Genomic DNA, 21820 nt, shown 5'->3' with positions numbered 1-21820 from the left:
TGACATTGACCACTGCAGCATAGACCGCTAAAACAAGGCGAAGATTGAGTGTGAAGGTGAGCGAGGCGAGTGCGAAGGTGAGTGCGAGTGTTGTCGTTATAGAAGCGGCACTGTCGCGGTGAGTCTAACGGTAACTGCACCGTTCCAAATCCTTGGTATGCACGCTTAGGTACCTAAGGTACGGAGGACCATTGAGTCTGGGGGTGTCGCTACTACAGAGTACAGAGTACTATCACGTACCGACGAGGCTTGACAAGGCTTGGCTAAACTGCGGCTGCACGACTCGAAGAAATTGCGCGGCGAAGGCATTCGCACCTTCCTTGCATTCACTCACTGCTTGTTGGAAAGACTTGTTCTACGGTCTCCTCCTCAATATCCTCTTGCGACCGCAGATGCCTCGCTCGGCACACCATGATGAGGAAAGTGAGTCTCGAACCGCTTCCGTCGGTGCAAAACGTAGCCACTCTCGCCGTCAAGGTCAAGTGAATTCCTCCTTACCTCATTCTGCCGTCGAGTCTGCCTCTGCGTCCGAGTCCTCCAGTGACCACGCCGTGATGGGTACCATTCTTTCGCATCCTGTTGAACAGGCCACCTGGCAGGAACCAGAGCCTTCTACTTCTTCAGATCACCATGAGATTGAAGCCGACATGAATTCTACATCACAAGGTCTAGGCAATAATCGCCTTGCCACTGGCTTTCGTAAACCTCGCCCTACCCTTTCTGGTGACAGTGCTTCCGCACAAAGTGCGCGGGACAGTCCTTCGGAAGGTGTGCTGAGTTCTGCCGAATCTCTGGGCGATGTCGTTGAGATCTCTTCAGACGAGGATGAGTCCTCTGATGGCGGCGGAATGGTCATCAATCTCGACAGCGGCATACACTCTGACACAATGGTCATTGATGATGAGGAGGAGGAGGAGGACGAGGACGAAGGTGAAGAAGGGGAGATTTCTGAAGATGAAGCTGTTGAGTCACACCCACATAAAGGAGATGCCTCCAGACCCTTGTCCTCACCAGGTCAAGCCGCTCACCAACAGCTGCAGGCCGAGCTGGAGCAAGTCGCCAGTGCATTTCCGACCAGCTATCCTACGCCCCCTGAGCCGGCGCATCCCCGTCGCTTCCGAACCCTAGCAGATCTGACACCAGAAGAGCTGGAACGTCAATTGAAATATGCTCTTTTCGATCTTGATCATGATCACATCGACCTTGATCGTCCGGCAGTTTGTCTTGGTTGCTTGCAAGAGGGCCACACCGAAGAAAGCTGCCCCGAGAAGACATGTGTGTACTGTGCAGCCACCGGTGAGCATTCGAGCCGACTTTGCCCACAGGTCCGCCGGTGCTCAAAGTGCAGGGAACGAGGACACATCTCTCAGTCATGTCCCGCTGGCCTCAAAGTGACTACTATCCCATGCGACCTTTGTGGTGCGCTGGGGCACCATGAAGAAGCCTGCCCACAACGATTCTTTCCTTTCGAAACCACCAACAGCACTGGCTCTCTCGAGCTCTGGGTGTCTTGTTGCATTTGTGCCAGCAAATCACATCTGGTTGGTGACTGTCCAGAGGCGGATCGAGCTACTACAACTAGATGGTCTTTAAAATCGTTCGCACCGTCGCAGATCGTGAACCTGAGTCTGGAACCTGGCACCAAGCAAAGGGAGATACAGGCGTCCAATCGAGGGTTGCGTCCTGACGGCCTTCGGATCAGAGGTCGTGCTGGTTTCCATACTGCCGGTCTCTCAGGCTCTGGTCAGCCATCCGATGATGATAGCGACGAGCAATTCCTGCACCCAAGAGTTCCCAACCGGAACAACTCGAGTCGAAACGATTTCACGTTTCGCCATTCTCAACGGCTACCTGGCCCACCATCTCGTGAACGTCGGGATAACCAGTATGACCGGTTTCAACAAGCCCCTGATCATCGAGGCTTCCACAATCGGCCGCCAAACAACTGGTATTCGACGGACTCTTTTGGTCACCCAACCCCTCGATCTCCGCCTTCTACAGGTGGTCGAAATGATGACCAGTGGAGTCGTGGGGCTGACCTGAGGAGACGCTCCCGATCACCACGTGGATTTGATGGGTACAGAGCTCGGCAAAGGCGATCCCCTTCTCCACGATATCGTGGTGGCACTCAAACCGAGTCCGCGAAGGCATCTGATCACCCTGTTGGCTTCCGTGGTGGTCCATCCAGCCAGCCAAGGCCCGGCGTGGCCATCCAGCTGCCAGTGCGCAGAGGATCGAACAACTTATTGAATCAACGCCCATTCCCACGTGCCTCTGAAAACTCTGGGCCGGCACAACCGACCTCGGGTAAGGAAAGAGCGAACTTCCCGAAGAAGAAGAAGTCGAAGAAGGGGAAGGTAAACGCTTAGGAAGCAGAAGAAGCGTGAGTCTGGACTCTTTCCAGGCGCTACTTGACACCAGCAGGGCTGACGAGACCTCGTTAGCAATCACAACGAACACACATGCGCTATGGAGGATGATATCATCAAGGCCTATGCTTCGGCCATTAACTTAGAACGCAAGAAGACAGGCCGACCCCGGATTGAGCTGGTCTATTCACCTGGTGGAGTGTAGGTGAACTATAGCCTGAAGGAAGCCAAGTTCTTACAGTTGTACAGTACCTTCCTGCACGACCACGCAAAACCGGGCGGTGAGGGAGCTATTCGCGTTGACGAAGAACAGAAAAATGCCATCTGGGAATGGTGGGATTTGATTTCATCTGCAAAACGGCCAGACAAGAGCCAGATTTACAAAGACGGCGATGCGAGTACAGCTCCAGTTCCCTGTCCGCCACTCCTTACGCCCCTTGAGAAGGTGGTGGCTTTCAGCACAGCATACGAAGCTACTCATGACGACGTCCCAAGGTATTTCGACATCCCGCCTAGATCCATTGTAGTGAAATACCTCCAAGCAGTCAAAATGACACGCGAAAGTGCAGGTCTATCCAAGCTCACTCTTGAGTATGGTTCAATGGGGTATGTTTAACCTATATCTTACGAAAGAAGTGGTGAAGCGCATCTGACTTCGGCAACAGTCCCGCATTCGTCGACGTCTTGAAATCGAGCCGGACGAAGGCAGTCTGTCCTCGAGAGATTGCTGTCATATGGAAGTGGTGTGCGCTTGCGCCGGCTGCGAGGAAGATTCGCTCCCAGCGTAAGTTCAGGGCAGCACAGAATATCAACCCAGCAATCAGGTTATTCAAGCACAACTTAGGTACAAGTATCGAGGCAGACATTTACGACATCGCTCTCCACCGTCCTGATGGTCCAGAGGGGATGTCTCCTGGAGAGCAGTGGGAGGACATGAGATGGGAGGACGACGGCGACGACGATGATGATCAGGCTCCTTAACCCTCCGCTCTTTCAAGGCTGCCGCTCTGGCCTTACAACATATTCAGTCTGCCTCGGAGGGTCTTTCATTGAAGCTAGCTCTAAAGCGTGTGCTCTGTCTATCATGGCAGATTCTGGCCATGTGACAGATGGCTCACGTGTGTAGATGTGTGTCTTAGGCAAGAGCTAGCACCGAGCAATCCGACTTCCGAGAGGGCTGTACTTGTTAGATGTCATGATCCTTGTCTAGAGTCACATAACAGACACGCGTCAAGAGTTGTTCTCCTTAGGCCGCAAGCAGCCCGGTGTCATTTATCTTCGTAGGGTCAAGCTGTTGAGCGATTGATATATGGATTGACAAACGACTCGGTACAAACGCGTCTATTTCCAATACCGCGGGGATGGGATCCTTACTCGGCCGCGTTGGACCTCGAATGCTTCCGAGGAGTCTGTCACCCTGGATTCAGGAAGCAGAGTCTCGACGAGCATCGCGACACATGAGCCTCCCTTCTTGCGCGTCGCACCCGCCGACCAGTAATGTCCAACCCACACTCCCTCACCCGTTGTTGCTCTCACACGAGGAGGACGACGAAAGCCAGAAAAGAGAGAACAGAGAACAGAGAACGAGAAACGATCGTTGGTATCACTTCAGAAAAAGCCTCCTTCAGACCGAGCAAATAAACACAACCAATGAAACAAACGATGACCGTGCCAATCAAGATCCATGAAGGCTTGGTACCTGGGTGGATAATCAGCGAACAACCAACCCACCAGGTCCGTGTCCGTCCCGCAGAGATCATTGCCGTCCCGATAATTGCTTCTCGGCCTGTTGATCGCCGGTAGTATACCCATATTTCCCCTCTGTGTGCACAAGGCCGGTCTCAGAGTTGCCACATTCCACTTAGGGGAGACGCGCGCAAGCTCATTTGGTTTGGTTTTGTGTATGTGTATTGAAGGTGTGGATGATACTGAATCTTATTGCTTGACGACCTCCTGGTACAATCTGGATTCGTCAATCAGACCAGGTGTTTGCGGGTACTCGCCCGGGACGTGCAGGTCACTGACGCTCTTGCTCTGGTCAGGGTGTTTCAGGACGTATTCAGTCGGTGCGGTCGGAGCGGTTCGGGGTCCAATGTAGACGCCATTGGCGTCAAACATGCTGTCGTGGTGACCGCCGGGTTGACCTACGCTGGTCGGGACGGTCGACAGGGTGCCGTTTTCTGTCCCCGACGAGATGGTGTTGGCAGCTGCCGAACTCGGAGCTGTCGTACTTTCACTCATGGCACGTGGGCCGGTGGGTGCATCTGCAGGAGCAGCGGTCGCGACAGGGATTGGTGCTGATGACTGGCCGTAGTCTGGTATCGCTGATCCGGCATTCATTTGGCGCGTGACCCGTTCCGGCATTGGCTGCTGCTGATGTTGATTGTGATAATGCATCGCCCCAGCTCCTACTGCAGCACCTCCTGCCCCGGCCCCAATCGGTGCCATCCATTCTCCATATTGACTTGCGGTTTCGTGTGGCGATGAAACAGACTGTATGGGGAAGATGTTGGGATGTTGACCAGGGGGGTACTGGCGGGGACGGTGGGCGTCGCTGATGCCGTCCACCGGCTGATGATAGGCTTGGGGGGATTGCAACTCTGTATGTCTCTCAGTGTTCTGTGAGAACGGGACACCGCTGCCTGGTAAAGCACCTGCGGCTGCTATGACATCGCGCTCTGGGTCAGAACTCTCTCCACTAGAGGGGGAAAGCGGAGCTTGTAAGCCTCGCTGTACGTTGACATCTGATGGAAATCGCCCACCTGGTGCTGGTCGTAGTGGAGGACGCCAGCCGGCTTCAGATCTGGTGTCATCGAGATCGTGCACGCCCGCAACACCTAGTCCGCCAGCTGCAGCAAGGCCACCGCCTTCGGCGACAGAATGGCCACGGACAGATTGTTCGCCGGAAAAGGCGACGCGATCGGCCTCATCTTCTTCCATTGCGCCTTCGGAGCTGATGATGCTCGCAGGTTTGAGACTATTTCCAGACACTGACCTGGCGTGCTGACGCCGGACAAAATCGTTCCGCTCTTCGCCCCTCTTTTCCGTGAGCTCCTTGATGTCGTTGTACCAAGCCATCATGGTTTCATGAGATTCGGCACGGAAAACCCAAGAATGCCCACGGTGCATCGAGCCGGTTTGTCTACCCTTGAGCATGAATTTGTGGGACGAGGAACCGGGCTCGGAGTGAGAGCCCAGCTTTTGCTCGGGTAGGTAGAGCGACATGACTGGAGTCTGAAAAGCGATGCGATCGGCCGACTTGAATTCGTGCAGATGCGTCGGAGACAGAACATACCTGAGGGACAGGTCAGTAAATTGCGGCTCCTTGATGGGGAAGAGACAAAACTTACCATCCAGGTGTATAGTTCTTCAAATATTTACTCTTTCGCTCCAACATGCCACTCCGGACGTCCACTGCTGCCGGATGGTCCTTCCCAGGGTACACGATATGGGCAACTTGTCTGACAGGCTGTCTCGGGTCAACCATTTGGCTGTTGTTGGTGGTGAACTCATTCCACTCGTGGTCCTTGGACATGGCCAGTGGCCCCTCCTTAAGCTTTTCGGCCGTGTCGTACGAGGAGTCAGCCTCGCGTCGCATGATTCCGGCAACGACGTTGTAAGCTTTTTGGATCTCCCCCACCACGATGGACTCGAGTTCGCGGCCAGAAGCTTCAAGGTTCAAGTATGCCTGAACGGTCAGTCTCGCCGTCCTGGTACAGCGTGTTGGAAGCAACTTACACGGTGCAAATAGTTCTCTTCATCGATCTGCCGCTCTACCTGCCTGTCGACTGCCAGTTTGACGAGGAACGGATCATTTTTCCCGTTTGTGGAAGTAGCATCGTGATCGACCATGCCGAGTGCTTCCTGGAGTTGGCGAACAATCTTTTTTGTGGTTTCCTGTTCCTTGTCCACCGAGTTCTTGAAATCTCCAGACAGGCTCTTGATTTCCTTGATCTTTTGTTGCAAATCGCTACGAAGGCCGGTCAACTGTACGATGACTTCATTTTCAAGATCCCGGGCTTTGTTAGCGTCACTGAGAGCCTGCTTGTGGAAGTCCCGTAGTATGTCGAGTGCATCTCCTATTCCACCGGAAGGAAGAAAATTGGACGGCATGGTGGTGTTGTTGATGACAGTGGAAGTCGAGGAGAGTGTCTTTGCCCGGACATCATACATTTTATGAAGATCGCGGAAGTAGGTGATCAAGTCCTTCAGTACTTTGCGCCATGCTACCACAGAACATCAGAACCGTAGACGATAACTCACAAGTTGGTGCTTACCTTGGAAACGAGCTGCCAGAAGCTCAGTCGGATTTCCGGATGTGGGAACGGGGCAATAGAAGACACTGTTGTATTCTTCGCTTTCGCCATACTTTTCCTTCTCGCCCAATTTGACGCTGCGTACCGAGCCAGCATAGCTGCTTCTCTTGCTCGGTGTCCTCTTCAAACTGGCATTTTTATGCAAGGAAGACTTCTTCTTCAAGGTCCCACCCCGTGAGGGAAGAGGCGTCTGCGACCCCGACACGTGCGAGCCGGTCCGATGGAGATCTCCAGCTTCTTCATGGCCAACAGAGACATTGTCGTGATACTCGCCGCCATGCGACAGTACCGAAGGCTCCTGTGAAGCCCCCCGATGGTGTTCGTATTGCGACGCAGCGTCCGGCTGGTGCGAGCCAATGTAGGAAACAGGACGAGACGACGGCCTCGCGCCCGAGGGTTGCACGGAGTGCGACGAAGGTTCGTGTTGGCCGCCCGGTATGGTGATGTGGACGGGCGAGCTGGGAGTGACGGGTCGTGACATGTTGATGAAGACCGAACCGGAGGGGAAGGAGGTTTTCTGATTCACAGAGGATCGTTCAAGGCGAGATTCGGAGCTAGATAGTCAAGGTTGCAGACATGATCTCGATGTGGAGGGAGATAACGACTGTGCTGGATAACAGAGCAGACCGCTGAATGTCTGGGATGATGTGACGAAGTCGCAGGTAGAGCTGTGCTGGAGGTGAACAGAGAAGACTCGCGATGGAAGCACCCAAGGAAAGAAGTTGAATTGCGACGGAGAGGAGCAGGCCTGGGAATGGATGACGTCGGATCCAAGAAGGACTCCAGAGGCAGATCTCGAGGTTGCGGTGGTTGACGCCGAAGAAGAGTTGAAGAGTCGAGGTCTCCAGAGTCCAGAGTGTAGAGCGGGTGTCCACTGCGGTATCCAGATCCAGGTTTACGAAGACGCCGTCACCCACGGTTGTTCGGTGCGACCAACAGGACGGGAAGATGCTCGAATCAGAGAGTTGGAAAAGAGTACGGGAGAGAGTTGAGGGGGTGGTTGGGGAGGCCCGCCCGATTAGTACCGAGCTGCTAGGTGCTAGTAGGCATCGTTTAGGCATCTTTGGGCACCTAGTAGAGACCTAATAGGCGTCTAGTGGGTAAGATAGTGCCAAAGTACTAGGGTGTGGCGCCGTGGTGGGGTGACGATGGCATGCTTGGAAGAGAACGTAGCTGAAAGCGGTCTGGCACGCAGGCTTCGGCATTGTCAGCGCCGCAGAGACTGCATGAACTGGCAATGTGCAGTGTCAGACAAGAACCTTCGCTTGTCGGCCAAGCTGAGGAGCCCCAGGAAGCACTGTTCAAGTAGACAAACTCGAGCCTCAGCTGGCACTGATTGACACTGACTGGCGCTGGCTTACTACTAGCATTGCGCTTCGGCTTCTGAGCGCTGGACCCAGTAGTCAGCTCTGGAAACCACTTCATTCAAGCTGAAGAAGCAGTGAACCGGCGTGGTATGTACTGTACTGTGTACATACATGTACTTACCTTATCTCGCCTCGATCACTACACACCATATTAACGCAAGCGGTCTGCGCTTCCATCATTGGCCTGCAAGATACTCTGTACTATAACTAGTAGGTACCTTAGGCAGAGTTCATGCTGTTAAGTTCTTGCTGATTTTCCTGCGCTGCCAGTCCACATGCATACGTAAGATGGAGCAACTATCTTAGTATCTCGACTATCTGTGCGCCTCATTCCCCACCGATCGACCGTGATTCATCATCCATACTAGCCACTGCCACTGCATGTCAGAATGACACTCAGCAGATCAATAATAACTGAAATTGCCAAATATTGTGCATTATCGGTTACCCTTAGCTACCTCTTATGAGCAACCCCTCATACTACTAGTGTACAATAATACGTACATGTGCCGAGACTTCATAAGGTTAGGTATGAAGGAGGAGGTTCTGTCTAAGGTACCTGACTTACTACTAGTAGTACTACGTAGTAGTATCGTAGGTAGTAGTAGTTGCGCCGTGGCACCAGCTTCAACAGGCATTCCCCGGACAGCAAAAGCCATGGGCGTCATCACTTGCCTAGCGATCAGCTTACGAAAGTTGGGCCTGCTCAGCCCTCACGTGACATGCAAGTTTCCAGCTTCGTACGGAGCAGCACAAAGCCTACGGAAGCAAATAAATATACAACATCCACATCCACAAGTCCCTAGGAGATGTGATGGCACAGAGTCGCTCTGGTCGAAACGACCTGCAAGAATGGTCTGACTCGAACTCTCTCGTCCTATACTACCGACTGGTACTAGGCAGGCCCGTCAATCACCCCGGCACCCTGGCTGCCCAGGTGCCGAACCACTATAAAGGCACCAATCAAGCTACGGCGGCTCTTTCAACCACCTTTTCCATGATCGGTCGAAGGGTCATTACATTAGGTCATACCTAACTTAAGAATGCCTCCTGGTCGAAGAACGATGTCTATCCTCTGCGTATCGGGGACAACCTTCCCGCTGTGGCCTAGAGCCGTCAAGACCATGAAAAGACGGCCATCTTGCCGCACGAGTGAACTGACATGTACGTGTGCAATAAATAGGTACCTAAGGTAATGGTGAAAGGGCGTACAAGAGTCGAACAAATCCTCATTCAGCCTTGCGCCGCCATTGTATTGGCATGCTCACTTATTACTCAAATCCCCCTTTCGGACTCGAGCCCCAGGCGCGTGCCGCGGAACCGATTCAAGTTGCTCTCCGCACTGCCGCTGCGTTATTGTTTACTCCGTTCCTACCAGTATCTGATCAGTACCAGTCCAACCACCATGGTGAGTCTGTTCCAACGAAGGCTCCGGCTCCCCAGTTCCATTTGACGTCGAAGCCTTGGCGGCGGAATACACTTTACAACTTCTGTGGTACCGAACGTATACTTCAATCTACCTACCTAAGGTAGGTACCTACTATATATAACGGCGTCACCTCCACGCTTCTTCTCTTTTCCTCTCCATCAACGCATTATCGAAGGGGTGACAATTACGCAGCCGATACATGCAAGAGGGTCAGAGGGCTCATACTAATGATGATGTTGGAAATTCTGAAGTTGTTAAGCCCTGCTTTAGGCGGGGGCTTACGGCTTGTAGAGCGAATTCCTTTCTGAAGCACATCCTTCCTCGAGGTTATCTTTTCCAACCATGCCAGTGATATCTGGGTTGACAAGGAGAACGACAGGTTTCTGTTCTCAAAGATGTTCGCGTAGACACTCGGCCTCGCCACTTTGGGATTCCATCATGTCAATGGTACAAGTGGAGTCGCAATCACTCACTCTTTACAGGAGAGCCAGCAGGTACCGAGACTTTGGTACAGAGCAAGTTAGGAGACGATCCGTAGTATACTCCCCTGTCGGCCCTACTACTAGTACCATGCTCACTCGATCTATCGGACACTATGAGTCCGAAGACTTCGATGCGAGTCAGACCCGCAGGACGAGCTTCCCACCACCGGCTACCCTTCCTGGGTCGCCCATCTGACGATGATATGCATACCTGGAATTCCCCAATATCACCTTCTCATGGCCCTTGCATAGGGATCTCGAGGCCGGATGGAGTCGGTCGAGGTTCAAAGCAATTCCTCAGACCCAATGTTGATGTGAAGACGAGCCTGACTGAACACGGAGCTCAGACGCCTTTTGGTTGATGGGACAAGACAAGCCAGAATTCGCAATCTACTCAACTTTGTCCTCCTGAGCATCTGAGGCTACCAGACGTTGCCGTGTCATGGGAAGATCTAGAATGTGACTTTGTTCAGTCGAAGAGCCAGAGCAGGACAATGTCGGCCATGGATGGTACTGCTGCCGCTCCTCGGAAATGGGGTCATTTACCATGGGTATGAGGCTACCTGGGCGCGTGTGCCATAGGCTCTCTGCGAGATAGGAGTATTTGTTGGTGAAAGCAGGCTGATTAGAGTCAAGGTCCTGTGGGCAGTCAAGAGTTGAAGGGCCATCTATCTCTAGTATGTTATCTGGTCAAAGAACAGCGCAATATTCTTGCAAGCGGAGTGTTACCGAGAGCCGTGCCTCTTGAAAACGAAAATTCATTGAAAGTGTGCTTATTTGTTCTCCCGATTTGTGTGACTGGATTGCGATCACAGTTGGGTCGGCATCCAGGCAGCTTCAAGCTCGTCTGTCAATGCAAAGCTGAGTCGTGCATGGCTTTGGTACGAGCATGGCTTCAATCCGCTACTACTGCCGAAGTTCCCGCGTAGTATGGCTGGTTGTTTACATCGATTCCATATCTTTCTTTGATTCTCTGCCTCCGTCTCTCCTCGTACCCTGGTCCGTAAATACCTGACACAGCCATTAGTTTAAACCCCTGACTCATGGGGTGTGGCTATCATCTTACCTCTGCCTTCTCCAAGTTCGTTGATCGTCTCGTTGATCGGTCTCCGGTACCTGGCTTTGGAATCTTCCTTGTACGTTGCCCGGTCAGACAGTGATTCTTCCGAAGCAGACTGAAAGATGGAGTGTCCTGTATAGCTGACGGCGGCCAAGGAGACGCCCAACGCGAAAGCGCCTCCCATAGCCGCTGGCATTGATCTCTCTGCACCTGATCAGTATACTGAATCTGCACCTATACTCTGCATGTTGGTACGTACTTGTCAGACCAGGGAGAGTACCAGCAAGCGCACCCCCGATTCCGTGGTTCCAAAAGTCATCCTTTTCCCGCAAATTGGCCGATGCCGCACTTGTAAAGGCGAATGTCCCTCCCACAGCCGCTGTAGGATGGTCAGTCAAATGGTGTGCCCACGACATCTGGATATGTCCAATTCGTACCGAACAAGCCTATGGTGCTCCCAAACCGTGAGAAGACACTAAAAAACCCGACATTCTCCTTTGTGACTGTGTTTTGTACCGAGGCCAAGAAAAGACCAGCCGCACCTGCCAGTGTGCCTCCTCGCAAAGAAAGCCCTAGCGCATCTTTGGGATGATAGACGGCCGCGTCGACGTCGTAAGTTTGCTTGGGTTCAGAATGGTCGGCCATTCCGGCTGCTGCTGCTGCTCTTCAGGCCTTTGACACGACTGATGTTCCCCCTCACGTCATCAGAAGCTGGACTCTGAACGGGTGGGTTCGTTGTAGGACAGGAGGTGGTTTCAGGAGATGTAGCTGTGTAGAAGGGAGTTCGCGGGTGATTGAGGTTGATGTTTGGAGGTGCACCCAGTAGGACCGTAGCACTTCTTGCTTCAGTTCCACGGCATCGCAGGCTCCGTCGGAGGAAGCTCCAACTTCAATGCGCAGGAAGGAATCCCTTGGCAATCATGATTACATAAGTCATTCCTCCACTCAGAATGCAGTGCGTGGTGCCATGCGCTAACGCCCAATACAGACTAGTGGGACAGAGTACGGGGATCTACGCGCCCGCATGCGAATCAAACACCTGGAGAAGCAACTGCGTCTTGGGAAAGTTGCAGGCCACCATCTTTTGTTCAGTGGACATTGCAATCCGGTTAAGGATGATGCCAAACGCTTCCAGACTTTGTTGACCCTGAGGCTCTGTCTGTATTCTGTCTCTGCCTACCGAATGCCATCCCCTTCCTTCTCAACAGTAAGCTGCGCTGGTCATAGCCTCAGAGACGACCCAAACTTCTTCTGCTTTGGTTGGTTTTATTCGAGAACACTCTCAGTAGAACTGTCGCTTCCATCTCTACCACTACCACTGGCATAATCCTAGAACGTTAGGCGTCCTCCCGATCTTTCACTGCGATAACCTTGTTGCCGTACCTCTGTCCCGTGGACGGAGTAGGCAGTTCACTCCAGAAGTCGTCTTGCATGGCCGGCGTGCAAGGCAACATACGGTCCTTTATTGCGCCGATCAAAGGATCTGGTGCGTATACCCAGACACATGTGTCGGTTGAAGAGGATGATAACAGTGGTGTCTTCACAGGTCGAACTGCGCCGGCACTCCTTGAGGACCTGACGCTATACGAGCCATGGCAGGATCTGAAAGACGCTCCCAACCTACTGGCTGACTCTCCCATAAGGCTCACCCATGCGCGATACCTTGGGGACCTGATTCCGCTACAGAGCTGCAGGCACAAGTTTGGTTTGAAGCCGAGACAGTCCGATCCTCCAGCGTTAGATGAGAGACCCGGCCCGGAGACGTTATGGACAGTGGCAGCTTTCTGTCAAGTTTGTCGCCTACATGTCCACGTCAAAGTCGACTACACCATGAGATTCGAGGATGCACCATGCCCGACCGTCGAGCATCCGTTGCACCACCTGGTAAGGTCAGAGTTTCAAGAGCCGTTGGAGAGGAATGCGTGGAAACGTCAAAATCCCAACTCGCAAGATGAAATCTACACCTACAAGTGCTCGTCGAAAACCTGTTCGGCCACCGTTACGGTGCGCTTGAGTCCGCCTGTCCTCCGCCCGGATGATGTTCACACATTGGTCGATCCTCAACTTCTTCGACAGAGAACGGAGGATGCATTTCGAACGAGGGAAGGGAATACAGACGGAATGAAGCACCCGGTGCCCCTTGATGTGTTGACCGATCTTCGAGCATACATCAGAAATTCATGGAAAGCGCGGGATGATCCAAAATATCGAGCGATCAAAGTCTCTAACCGAAGATTCGTTGTCCGCTTTGGGCCAGAGGGCAACGCCTGCAAGGACGTCCTAGAGCGTCTGGGTTTCCATCTCGTGGTAAGCACAGTTGACGTGAATGTCATGTTACGTGCAATCTAACGTGAGTGTCAGCCGGGTGACTCCTGGAAGGTCCCAGAGCCGGATCTCAATGACGACCAGCCATTCTCAAGTCCTATAAATATCTGGTTGGACAACGCCGAACACGAGTTGGTGGCCCTGATCCTGTCACAGCCCTCTGAGGACAGGCAGCATCTTCAAGATACCTCACCTCCAGTACCGGCGGAACGAGAGCTTGCTCGTCTCTTGGGCTGTCAGGATTGTGAGTGCTCTCATGCTAAGCTGAACGTTTTTCTAACGACAGTAGATGATGCCGATACAACAAGTAGAAATACCAAGTTTCTACCGGAGATGAGGACGACGTAAGGACTCTCTTTCGATTAGCAAGGGTCAGCTAACGTTGTGCAGGCCTTTTATAGCACTTGGCTGTGTAATGGACTTTTCGGACCAGCTAGTCGCAAAAGCATATCACTGGCAAGTGGAAACAGACCCTCGAAACGCACCAACCTACCTCGGCAACCTCCAAGCCATCGCGACACATCGTGGAAGTGAAATCCTAGAGACTGAGGTCGTGATGGAAACATCCAAAGGCCGATTTGATGCTGAGACACTGAATAAGGCCTACAGAGCCTTCCAGCTCGGCGGTCGCGAGGATGCCGTCAGTGATGAGGATATCATTGGCACCTTCACAGCCACGTTGACAGACTCTCCTGGCCATGAGCATGAACTGAGAGAGTATCTTCGAATCATCGGCGCACATCGAAACAGCAAACTGATTACTGATACTGCCCAAAATGGTGAGCAGGTAACACTGCCCCAGGTCCCAGTCACTAACCATGCTTCTGTAGTCATTGATAGCTATGAGCAAGCGCTTGCGTTCCTGGACGCCGACCCCACGACGGAGGACGAGCATATCCAGGCTTTGTTCACTGTCAAGGTTCGCATCCCCTTTGCCTTTTCCGTGGTGTCACTAACAGCTGCTCAGACAAACGACAACAAAGCATTGGAAGAGCAGGCTGTCAAGGCCGTCCGTCTCATTGCACAACATCGCAAAAGTCGCTTCCTCTCTACTTGGATCGACTCGGGCTTCTCGAACGAGACCACGATGGACCCTGCCGAAGGATACCAGGCTCTGCAGATTTCGAACCGCGAAATTGATGACGAGATGATAATGCTCCAATACAATATGGCCGTTGAGGAAAACCCCGGCAGTGTCGAGTTCTACAACAAAGCGCTTGCTGCGATTGCCACTGGTAGGGGGAGTTCGACCTTGCTGGATCATCTGCATAGCAGAGTCCCACAAGTCCCCGAGGGTGCGTTGGAAGAGCCGGTGGGGCTGGAAAACATCGGCAACACTTGCTACCTCAACAGTCTTCTGCAGTTCCTTTTCACCATGATTCAGCCGAGGCATATCGTTCTCAATTTCGACAACTACAGAATGCCTCTGGATGCGAGGAGCATGGAGCAAAAGCGGGTTGGGCAGCGGAAGGTCAGCCTCAAAGAGGTTCAGACAGCTCAGAGATGTTAGTTCCCGTGAATCACTGACCTATTTACTTTTGCTGACATTGACGCAGTTGTGGCGAGCCTTGCCGAACTTTTTCGTGGCATGATTCAGACACCACAGACCTCGATCAAACCAGACCAAGAGCTTGCACGATTAACCTTAGAGACTGAAAGCGTGAAGGAAAAGATGCGCCGAAGATCAACATTAAAGTCGTCAGATCGACCGAGCTTAGGCGACGTTAACCATCGACTCATGTTGGGCCCTCTGACCCTGGCTGAGTATGACAGGATTGGCTTTGGCACTAATGCCATTGTACAATCACCCGTGGGCGGCGACACCGTCAGAGATCCGTTCGTTGACCTTGATGGTGTATCGAGAGGAGAGATTGTTAACAGCCCAACAAAGGGCGAGCAAGAGGAATCAGACAACACGATGGACGACAACTCCAGTGAAGCAACGCTTGTGTCGAAACCTGGTAGCGACCACGTCATGCTGGACGAGCCAGCCGCAGAGGAGGAGCTATCCCAGTCGGATGACAAGGAGAATTTATCCCCGAACAAGGTCACGACTTCTCCCAATCCCGCTCCTGTCTCGACGTCCGAACCTCTTGTCCCAACATCGCCATCCAGGTTGAACGCCCAGGCCGGAGTGTTACCCCAAGATGTCTCAGATGCCGCTGTGGAAGATCAGGCCGAAAGCGAGCCCATGAAATACCAACCTCCTCCTGGGAAACCACCTCCTGTTCCTCCTAGGAAACCTGTTGAGACCAGCACTTCGACTCTCGAAGAATACGCCCGCCAGCAGGATGTCACAGAAGTGATGAATCATTGTATTATACAGCTTTCCTGTGCGATGCGACCGACAGGCTTCGACAAGTCAGGCGAGCAAGAAGACGAAGTGCACGATCTGTTTTTCGGCCATGCCGTCATGCATTCACAGCCGGAGAAGGGATTGCCACAAGACGTCCCATTTCTCAATATTATCACACGAGTGTATCACCAGCCAACAGATGTTTATGCCGCGATTGATAACGAATATGACCTTCAGGATGCCCAAGACGGCACACGGTCATACACTTCTATCTCTCGCCTGCCTCCCGTCCTGAGTATTGCCCTTGACCGAGTGGCCTGGAACCAGCAGTTGAAGCGCCAGGAGAAACTCAACCATCATGTTGAAATCCCCGAGACAATATACATGGACAGATACGTAGAGAGCGCCGACGATTCCGAACTTATGCAGAGACGCCGCCAGACTTGGGAGACTAAGAAAGAATTGGCGAGTCTGTCTGCACGGAGGGTAATCTTGGAAGAGAAGCATGTAAGTGATGAAGCCTCTCCAGTATGTTCTGGAGGGCCAACTGACGCCCTTGTAGGGACAATCCACGGACGTGCCGGCGGTCCTGGACGACGCGAAGACCGCTTTGGAATACCTTGCAGAACTACCTGATGATCCTTTTTCGGAACCTCTCCAAGTCAACCGAGACGCCATCGCCATGCTTAGTAGCTTGGCTGAAAATTCCCGGGCTGAACTTGAAGGTGGGTTGACTTCGGCGCATGGTGAAATCTGCTAACTGTGGTCCAGAACTGAGAATCCAGATGGACCAGCTGTCGCAACAAGTCAAAGAGGCATTCGTGGATATGCGGAAACATCCATACCGTTTGCACGCGGCTTTCTTCCACCGCGGCGGTGCTGGGGGAGGCCACTACTGGGTTTACATATTTGACCATAAGCACGAAGTCTGGAGGAAGTACAACGATGATCGCGTCACAGTGGTACAGAACCTCAACGAGATCTTTGGCAAACCGACCGCAGACAACTGGGGACCTCCACCTAACCCGTACCTGCTCATTTACATTCAGGCAGATCGAATCAACGAACTGGTTGACACAGTGAGAAGGGATGTTGTCTTCCCGCCGCCAGATCAGCCTCCACCGGTCCCGGCACGCAATCAGATCAGTGAACTAGCGTCCAACCAGTTTCAGCGGGATGGAGACATCGAAATGGTGGAGAACGTGGGCTATGGTGGTGAGCAGGCCCAAAACCCCGTCCCGCCTCCATCTACCTTGGACTTCTCCAATTCGCCAATTCAGCCGAGCATCCCGAAAGAGGGAGACTGGGATGACGCGGAGCTGATATCGGATAGGCCGATCAAATGGTGATGAGGATGCCTGTTGGGAGCTAGAGCCGCTTCTATGAGCATATGAAGCTGGAGTTGGGCTTAGGGCGACGAATTCCATTGGCGACGGAGCTCATTACAACCATCTTCTGGCTGAGGTAATTGGAGATCTGATAGACGTGCCAGCATTTCGCGTGCGGGAAACAATGGTCCACGCTGCCTATGGACGCAGGCTGGCTCTGTTCTCTTTTCTTCTTCTGGGCAAGTGTGGTAAGACCGTTTGGGTTGGGAGCAAAAGGGTCGGCAGATGGCATTTGCCCTACAGTTACCCAACTTCAGCAGAACGGAATAGTGCAAAAGGACATGACAGAACAGACAGTGCTTTCCCTTTTCTTGTATCCATTCCTTGGCTCACAGTATGCTTTCCAGTGCCCCTGGCGTTGATGGTCTGTGGTACGTAGTTATCCACGACAAGCGGCATTTCCATCACAATCGTCGTTGGGACTTGAAAGGTTGTATATGATGAGCCTGAGTCTTGCGAAGGGCACTGATATGACCACTGGCTATGTCTCTGATTTCAGCTACTGCCTGTGCCTGATGCATCTGGCCGCCAGAGCAAGCAGACACAAATATGGCTCCCTTGATCATGCCATCGTCGACGAGGCTGAGGATATTTTTGTCTCCACACGATGCGAGTCTCCAATTGGCCCATTCAGAGCGGAATGATTGAAAGATATATTTTGTTCTCCGCCGTGACTCGACCGTCTGCTTCTTCCAGATTCCGTCACTTTGTGATATTGCTGCCCATGCAATCAATCTTTCACAGTACGTGCGAACTTAATGATTTGACAGTGGGGGGAATAATGTCCTGCTGTTGAACCCCGGCAACTTGGCCTAAAAATGGCCGCCTCGCCCCCAAAGAGCGATGTCCTTCACACAAGCCAGTCCGTCGTTTCAGAGCCTAACCAGATGGGAGGCATCGAGGAGAGCACGCACTCAGCGGAAGACGCTGATACTGCAGTGTCCGTTCAAAACACTCGCAGTTCTCGCGAGAATGGTCCAACGCGGGCTCGGGCTGAAGCAGAATGGCACCTCCGTCGCAAAGTCGACTTGCGCTTGTGTACCATCGCCGGAATATTATGTAGCCTGAATCTTCTGGACAGTGGTATCATCTCTTCTGCCTCGGTGACTAGCATGTTATCAGACTTGCATCTCACAGGCGATCGATACTCGGTCTCAATATTCATCTTTACGGTGGCATCGGTGTGCTTTCAACTACCTGCAACCATACTCATGCGGCTCATCGGGCCCAGGGTTTTCTTTTCAGCCACCACCTGTACCTTTGGTCTCATCACCATGTGCACTGCCGCCATCAGCAGCTGGCGACAGATGATTGCCTTGAGAGTTCTTCTCGGCATCTCCATGGCCGGCATCTATCCTGGCTTGACCTATCTGATATCAACATGGTACACCCGACGCGAGCAGCAGCTACGGTTCGCTCTGCTGCAGTCCGGCGAAGTGGTGATTCTCGCCACCGGCTCAATCGTCAACTACGGGTTGAATCATCTCGACCACCGACATGGATTGAGAGGCTGGCAATACATGTATCTCGTCCAAGGCGCCGTCACCATCTGTATCGGCATCGTCACCTATTTCTGGATGGTTGACTTTCCAGATCGCAGCGAAAACTCCTTTTTGTTCCTCTCTGAAGAAGAACAGGATCTCGCAATGTCCCGGATCAATGACGATCGCCGGGACGCGGGGAAGCCCGAACCGTTCAGGCTGTCGGCGATCTTGGTTCATTTTCTCGACCCGAAGCTCTACGTGTTCTGCGTTCTGTTCTTCCTCCTCAATCTGGTGTCGACCGCACTATCGTACTTCCTGCCGATTATACTGCAGAACGGGATGGGCTTCGATTCCAATGACTCTATCCTGCTTTCATCCCCTCCCTACTACTATGCCGTCATCCCAGCTCTCCTGACTTCTTTCATCGGGGACAGATATCGGATGCGGGCGCCGACTATCATTTTCAACGCTGTCAGCCTGATTGCTGGTTTTTGCATGCTCGGCTTTCCTAGTCAGGTGACGGTGCGATACATCGGTACCTTTCTGGCGACTGGGGCCTATGTCTCCAACTGGTCGGCTCTCAACGCATATCAGGCAAACAATGTAGTTGGACAATGGAAGCGGGCGACAGTGGCAGCAGCTGTTTCGGGCTGCAACGGTCTGGGCGGGATAGCTGGCAGTTACATCGTGCGTCAAACAGAAGCTCCTCGCTACATGACGGCCATCTGGGTGAGCATTGGAAGCCACATTTTGATGATCGTTCTGGTCGCGGCCTGCACGCTCTGGTTCTGGATGATGAACCGCAAGGCCAAGAAGGGAGACCATGTCATTGAAGGAGTACCGAATTTTCGATATACGTATTGAAGAACAGTCCAATGGCATATCTGATATCTGAATCACATAAACTTGTTCGAGTCATTGCTGCTGCCACAGCGCTCAATTTACGGTGAGACAGACGTTTGTTCCTTGTTGCGCATATCCTGCCGCCATTCCAAACACTTGTCCATTCGCCAGGCCATGTGGCCTGCCCCCCTAACACACGGCCTCACCGTTACCTCATATATCATGATTGCGGGATTCTCCCACAATCGACCGGCCCCCGTCCTCCCCTCCAAAAGGTTGCGGTGGCGCAGTGGTAAAAAGAGACAACACCCGGTGGTACGCTTAGGCGTTTAGAAAGAGTCTCATGTTCAACAGGTGGACGCTTCGACAATCAGTCGGAACCCTAGTAAAAATGGGTTTCGACAATCAATCGGAAAAACCCTAGTAAAAAATGGGTTTCGCTCCCTACAACCTCCCCCGGCCAGGGAGTTTGTAGGCAAAGTTTTTTGCTCTTTTCGTGGGTTCGAGTCGTGGGTCGTTCCCTAGGCAGAGATTCTGGGGTGTGTGGGGTTCTGGCAGAATTTGAGGCGTGTGGTTTGTGGGTGGATGAGCTGGCACGCCGGGCGCGGCGGAATCGCTGGTGTTGGGATTCAGTCACAGGGCGGCCGACAAGGAGGGCAACAATGATGTACAACGCTCACAGCCATACAGAGGCCGCCTGACACAAAGAAATGCAGAGCAGGTCAGGTTGGGCCATCATGCCTCTAGCATCGCAATCATCTGGCGGCTGCGACAAGGCTCTATCTGTGCATACCTCCGGACAAGGCTATACCTATACGAGGCCAGGCACAACCACCTGATACCCAGGGCGACTAAGGTGACTCGATTGACAGTGATCATTCCAGTACACTCCGGCCGCGTATGACAAATGATGCAACAAGCGCCTTATTTTTTTGCACATGCAAGCTTGTATGATTTCTAGGTCAGGATGGAGAGTTAGTCTTTCACGAGGCTGAACAGAAAGGCTGCGCTAGACCAAATTGGGCTGGATAAACACTATACTAGTACCGTTTTGACTGTTCTTCCACCATCTTCACCATTGACCGTCGATCTGTGTCTTTTGTGCCAGTTCACACGCATATCTACGCGTCAATGAAAGTCGATCGCTCTATTGAACATTCGAATACCAAATATGGGCGCGTCAAAGAACTCATCATCGACATCAGCAGTGGACACTGGGTTCGCGACCCTTGCGCCCCGCATCAAGAACATCTCGCAGTCCACCATTCGGAAGAAATGGAAACCCCTCCCTGCTTCGTCACAGGAAAAGGTGCAACAGATTTTCTTTGATCTCAAGAAAAAGAGATCTGGCGCTGGCGGTTCTGGGAGGATACCGGCTGTGGTCAGCAAGTCGCGGGGAGGCGGGAGTGGAACGAGACCAAACGCAAGAGCGCGGGTCCAGGAGGAGGAATACGAGAAGGCCGTGGAGGAAGTGGCAGACAAGTACGTTTCTGCTTATTGTCCCTACTCCATTCAAGCTCGATATCGTTGCCCTCTCCGATCCAGCATAAAGTCTTACGAGCGTTTCCACGACTATCTCCTCTATCGTCCTACTTCTCTTTTCAATCTTGCTAACATGTTTCCTCTTCTTCCCAGGCTCCTTTCAAGTCTCCCACGCATGCCATTTCCTCCCACCAACGGAAGCAAGACCAGCAAAGCCGCCGCGGATGACGCGTCCTTCGACCTGTCCGCCACACTTCACCGCATCGCGACCCTACAGGCCCAGTTGACGATGAATATGCAATCGACGCACCTACTACGAATGCAGATCCGACGCGAAAAGGCAGAGCTGCGCCGCGACCGCGACGAACTAGCTGGGCTCGAGACCGCACTGAAGAGCAGCCAGACACTACGTCGAAAGAGGGAGAAGGGGCTACATCCGCTCGCAAGGGCGGGAGTTGACGATTCTCAGCATGAAGACGAGATTCCCCAGGAGGATATTGAAAAGCTCAACTCCCTCGCTGGCATTGCTGTTTCTCAACCTGCCCCTGCTGACCGCCACGCTGCTGGCTGGTTCACATCCATACTGCCGGCATCCTCTGCCCTGTATCCGTCTCTGGATTCGAGTGCGCGAGCGGATCCTGAGTTAGACACCCTGCTCAGGCAACTACGGAGCCATCTCCTCAGCATGCAGAACAACACATCGAGGTTGCAGCCAGTCATGGCTGCCATCGACGACGCGAAGACCACACTGGACCGGTTTGCTGTTACGACATTCGACGACGAAGACTTGAGGCGACTTTGTGGCTTTTGAGAGCCAATTTCTCGATGTAGACTCTGACTCTAAGGACGGAGACGAGTACAAATGTGTAGACGATACATGGGTCCGGATGGGCGAGAGGCGGTATATAACCCCCGCCCCTTGCAAGTGTGCCATAGTAAGCAATGTGTGTGTGTCGTTATTGGGACACAGCAGGGTGCA

The 21820-nt window shown here is 52.8% G+C and overlaps 6 protein-coding genes across 6 annotated transcripts; 4 read left to right on the top strand and 2 right to left on the bottom strand.

Moving 5' to 3' along the window:
• Positions 1-392: 392 nt before the first annotated feature.
• On the top strand, positions 393-2369 carry A1O1_05462 (uncharacterized protein; the record flags this gene model as incomplete). Its single annotated transcript, XM_007726348.1, has 1 exon — positions 393-2369. The coding sequence occupies one exon, from the start codon at positions 393-395 to the stop codon at positions 2367-2369; it is 1977 nt and encodes a 658-aa protein (XP_007724538.1).
• Positions 2370-4304: 1935 nt separating this feature from the next.
• On the bottom strand, positions 4305-7166 carry A1O1_05461 (uncharacterized protein; the record flags this gene model as incomplete). Its single annotated transcript, XM_007726347.1, has 4 exons — positions 4305-5664; positions 5720-6057; positions 6108-6595; positions 6647-7166. The coding sequence occupies 4 exons, from the start codon at positions 7164-7166 to the stop codon at positions 4305-4307; spliced, it is 2706 nt and encodes a 901-aa protein (XP_007724537.1).
• Positions 7167-10858: 3692 nt separating this feature from the next.
• A1O1_05460 (uncharacterized protein) lies at positions 10859-11668 on the bottom strand (the record flags this gene model as incomplete). The annotated part of the gene is made up of 4 exons (XM_007726346.1): positions 10859-10974; positions 11030-11227; positions 11283-11402; positions 11461-11668. 4 exons carry the CDS (start codon positions 11666-11668, stop codon positions 10859-10861), a joined length of 642 nt encoding a protein of 213 aa, XP_007724536.1.
• A 786-nt stretch (positions 11669-12454) lies between these two features.
• Positions 12455-16993, top strand: A1O1_05459 (uncharacterized protein; the record flags this gene model as incomplete). The annotated part of the gene is made up of 8 exons (XM_007726345.1): positions 12455-13330; positions 13385-13596; positions 13715-14127; positions 14179-14267; positions 14316-14853; positions 14905-16151; positions 16207-16369; positions 16416-16993. 8 exons carry the CDS (start codon positions 12455-12457, stop codon positions 16991-16993), a joined length of 4116 nt encoding a protein of 1371 aa, XP_007724535.1.
• Positions 16994-17850: 857 nt separating this feature from the next.
• A1O1_05458 (uncharacterized protein) lies at positions 17851-19380 on the top strand (the record flags this gene model as incomplete). The annotated part of the gene is made up of 1 exon (XM_007726344.1): positions 17851-19380. The coding sequence occupies one exon, from the start codon at positions 17851-17853 to the stop codon at positions 19378-19380; it is 1530 nt and encodes a 509-aa protein (XP_007724534.1).
• Positions 19381-20530: 1150 nt separating this feature from the next.
• A1O1_05457 (uncharacterized protein) lies at positions 20531-21652 on the top strand (the record flags this gene model as incomplete). Its single annotated transcript, XM_007726343.1, has 2 exons — positions 20531-20841; positions 20995-21652. 2 exons carry the CDS (start codon positions 20531-20533, stop codon positions 21650-21652), a joined length of 969 nt encoding a protein of 322 aa, XP_007724533.1.
• Between the last annotated feature and the right edge of the window lie 168 nt (positions 21653-21820).

Source organism: Capronia coronata (assembly GCF_000585585.1).
Source record: "Capronia coronata CBS 617.96 chromosome Unknown acBCG-supercont1.4, whole genome shotgun sequence".
NCBI classification, from domain to species: Eukaryota; Fungi; Ascomycota; class Eurotiomycetes; order Chaetothyriales; family Herpotrichiellaceae; genus Capronia; species Capronia coronata.
This window is presented reverse-complemented; position numbering and strand designations above follow the sequence as displayed.